Here is a 4,257-nt window from a genome sequence, read left to right on the forward strand (position 1 = left end):
CCAAGATGTCGCCCGCCACCGGCCGCCGGATCCGGCGCTTTAAGCAGGAGTGGCTGAAGAAGTTCTGGTTCCTGCGGTACTCGCCGACGCTGAACGAGATGTGGTGCCACGTCTGCCGCCAGTACACGGTGCAGTCCTCGCGCACCTCGGCCTTCATCGTCGGCTCCAAGCAGTTCAAGATCCACACCATCAAGCTGCACAGCCAGAGCAACCTGCACAAGAAGTGCCTGCAGCTCTACAAGCTCCGCATGCACCCCGAGAAGACGGAGGAGATGTGTCGCAACATGACCCTGCTCTTCAACACGGCCTACCACCTGGCCCTGGAGGGCAGGCCATACCTGGACTTCCGGCCCCTGGCCGAGCTGCTGAGGAAGTGCGAGCTCAAGGTGGTGGACCAGTACATGAACGAGGGCGACTGTCAGATCCTCATCCACCACATCGCCCGGGCGCTGCGGGAGGACCTGGTGGAGCGCATCCGCCAGTCGCCGTGTCTCAGCATCATCCTGGAGCCGTCTACGTCCAGTACACCAGCAGCGACGGGCCTCCGGCCACGGAGTTTCTGTCCCTGCAGGAGCTGGCGTTCTGCAGCACAGAGAGCTATCTCCAGGCACTTGACCGGGCCTTTTCGGCCTTGGGTATCCGGTTGCAGGATGAGAAGCCGACCGTTGGCTTAGGCATCGACGGGGCCAACGTCACAGCCAGCCTGCGCGCCAACATGTTCATGACCATCCGCAAGACGCTGCCCTGGCTGCTGTGCCTGCCCTTCATGGTGCACCGGCCCCATCTGGAGATCCTGGACGCCATCAGCGGGAAGGAGCTGCCCTGCCTGGAGGAGCTGGAGAACAACCTGAAGCAGCTGCTCAGCTTCTACCGCTACTCGCCGCGCCTCATGTGCGAGCTGCGGTCCACCGCCTCCACCCTCTGCGAGGAGACGGAGTTCCTGGGCGACATCCGGGCCGTGCGGTGGATCATCGGCGAGCAGAACGTCCTCAACGCCCTCATCAAGGACTACCTGGAGGTGGTGGCCCACCTCAAGGACGTCAGCAGCCAGACCCAGCGGGCAGACGCCTCGGCCATCGCCCTGGCCCTGTTGCAGTTCCTCATGGACTACCAGTCCATCAAGCTCATCTACTTCCTGCTGGACGTGATCGCCGTGCTCTCGCGCCTGGCCTACGTCTTCCAAGGCGAGTACCTCCTGGTGTCCCAGGTGGACGACAAGATCGAGGAAGCCATCCAAGAGATCAGCCGGCTGGCCGATTCCCCGGGAGAGTACCTGCAGGAGTTCGAGGAGAACTTCCGAGAGAGCTTCAACGGGGTCGCAATGAAGAACCTCAGGGTGGCCGAAGCCAAGTTCCAGTCCATCAGGGAGAAGATCTGTCAGAAGACCCAGGTCATCCTGGCTCAGAGGTTTGACTCCCGTAGCCGGATATTCGTGAAGGCCTGCCAGGTGTTCGACCTGGCCGCCTGGCCCAGGAGCAGCGAGGAGCTCGTGAGCTATGGCAAGGAGGACATGGTGCAGATATTTGATCACCTGGAAGCCATCCCGACTTTTTCCCGGGATGTCTGCAGGGAAGGGCTGGACCCCCGGGGGAGTCTGTTGATGGAGTGGCGAGAACTCAAGGCTGATTACTATACCAAAAACGGCTTCAAAGACCTGATCAGCCACATTTGCAAGTACAAACAGAGGTTCCCGCTCTTGAACAAGATCATCCAGGTTCTTAAAGTTCTCCCCACTTCCACTGCTTGCTGCGAGAAAGGCCGCAACGCCCTCCAGCGAGTTCGCAAAAACCACCGCTCCCGCCTGACCCTGGAGCAGCTCAGTGACCTGCTGACAATCGCCGTAAATGGACCGCCGATCGCCAGCTTTGACGCCAAGCGAGCCCTGGACAGCTGGTTCGAGGAGAAATCAGGCAATAGTTACACACTGTCCGCCGAGGTCCTCAGTCGGATGTCTGCGCTGGAGCAGAAGCCGGTGCTACAGATCGCAGACCACGGGGCGGAGTTTTACCCCGACATTTAGGGAGCCGGCGCCGCAGAGGTCACGAAGCTGTTGAATATTTTTTTAATCTATACTCATAAGCTTTGATATAGTATATAAATATATATTATATTATATTATATATATATAAATATATAGACCAAAACTGAAAATTTTTAAAAGCCAAGGTGATGTAGCCACCGAAGCTACTAGGAGCTTTCAGAGAGGAATAATGTCAGAAAACGACTCTTGTCTACAAAGTTTGGCAGCTGCAACATACGTGGCAACTCATTTTCACTCACAGAAGCATGTGCTGAGGCCACACGTGTTCCCACCCACCAGCCAGTCGACAGCCTAAGCTAAAGTGGCGGGTCTCGGTCATCACTTCTAGGTAGCTCACCTTGTTGATGTTTTCATTTGGGGGTTGAGAGGGTTGGGTTTGGGATTATGTTCTTGTCTTTTCTATTTCTGTTTAGTGTTGTGGTGGGAGTGTTTCCTAGCCTCCTCACTGGTATTCTGATCCAGCCGAATCCGATCTCTGGTTTCAGACAGGATGGGTTGCCCGGTGTTTGATCTTTCTCCCTCCCCAACCTGATTCAGCCTGAGGGATCCCTTAATTCATTTCCTGATGTGTGTTCCTTCACTGTCCTAGAAACAAAAGTATCGGTCAAACTATGACACCACCCCCTCTCACCTCTGTCCCCTTCCCTACCCCTGGGTTGTCAATCCTTCCTTCCAGCTGCCTGGGTACTAAAGATATTATTACCAACTATACTGAAGGCAAACTTGCCTCACAACCGAGCTTGAAATCCTGGGCAATGTGGGTGAACTTTTTGCATTCCTGTTTTTATGTGGTAGAGGGGAAAATAATAGAATTCTATTCAAATCCAGGGCTACCAGGGAGACAAAGAACCAAGAAATCCAGACCCAAACAGGGCAGCGATTTTTGGCTAAATACAAGTAAGAAGAAAGGTATATATTCAATTTACATGAATTATTTATACTCTGTCTTTATAATCATATGTTGCGTTGGGGGCTTCTTTTTTCCTTTAATAGTCAAGAGATGCCCGCTGTGCTCCATGGCAGGAGATGTCAGTGCACATCATACCCAGGTTGTGCGGAACTCTCACGAGAATCTCTAGACACGTGATCCTTCTTTTCCAATGAGGCTGATACCAGGCTTCCCAGCCTGGCAGAAAGGTAGTGGGCACCTGGGTACCGCATCTGTCTATGCCTGTGAAACCTTCCTTTTGTGAACAGGGTAGAGATGTAAAGAAAAGGGAAAAAAAAGATGACGTTAAGACAGGACTCTCAAGGCAGCAACTACGTACACACACACACACACACACACACACGCACACACACACAAATACACACAACCGTGATATAAGCTTTAGAAATAGCCACTTGCCTACTCCCTGAGGCAAGGAGTGGTTTAAGCTAGAGGAGTCTGATCAGTGCTCTTTTGTTCATTTAACTACCGGTATACCTCGCAAGGGAGTTTTACAAAGTGTGCGTGAGCCGTTCCAACCTTCTGTTCATGTTTCCACACCTGATGTATGCATACGTTATACGCAGAGACCCCCTCACGTGGGTGCAGGCCATCTTTGGGGAAGGGAGGAAGATCCGATTCCTATCTGTGGTCAGTTCTGCTGAGATCTAGCCCCTCTCCGTTGACAGAGGGTGGTGGGGTCAGGCCCCAGGCAAGGCCCCCGTATCCTCAACCTACTTGGCTCAGACTTTAGAAAACTGTGGTGGCTTCCTTCCTTCTTGGTCTGTCTGGTCTCCGAGGCCTCATGCCACCGCTGAGAACCGTAGTGGAAATGTCATCAACACTGAACCCATTGTCACCCCTTCCTGGTCCTGCCAGCCCCTTCGTTCCCCACAGATCCCTTCCCCACACCCCCATGGTCTTGGTGCTAAGATAACTTTAGAATCATTGCTGCTAGTCAATAGCTTTTCATTATATAAATATATTATATATATATATATTATATATTATTTTTGAAATGTTTTTGTTTGTTTTCAACAGTGATGTAGCATGTTAAAAACAAAAAACTACAAAACTGGGTTCCTCCAACTGTCCCACTGCCAGGCGTCATATGCTGCCTTCGTCAACAGATCAATGCACCCCTGACGTCCACTCTTCCCGCCGCCCCCCACTCCAGTCGCACACATGCTGCCCCGACCATCCATGAGCAGGGAGAGAGTTCGTGGGAACTAGTACGGAATGATGGAGAGTCCCCGCCTGATGCTTTGAAATTCCCAGCCTTGCTAGG

General features: G+C 53.0%; 1 protein-coding gene across 1 annotated transcript in view; it reads left to right on the plus strand.

Annotated features, from left to right (window-relative positions):
* Positions 1-2,042, plus strand: part of PRDM11 (PR/SET domain 11) — a 47,522-nt gene extending 45,480 nt beyond the window's left edge. The window contains 2 exon segments of the mRNA XM_027775402.1: positions 99-504; positions 507-2,042. Coding sequence (XP_027631203.1) covers positions 99-504; positions 507-2,020 — 1,920 coding nt within the window. The 3' untranslated portion in view covers positions 2,021-2,042.
* The last annotated feature ends 2,215 nt before the right edge of the window (positions 2,043-4,257 follow it).

Source organism: Tupaia chinensis, unplaced genomic scaffold, assembly GCF_000334495.1.
Source record: "Tupaia chinensis unplaced genomic scaffold, TupChi_1.0 Scaffold000561_1, whole genome shotgun sequence".
NCBI classification, from domain to species: Eukaryota; Metazoa; Chordata; class Mammalia; order Scandentia; family Tupaiidae; genus Tupaia; species Tupaia belangeri.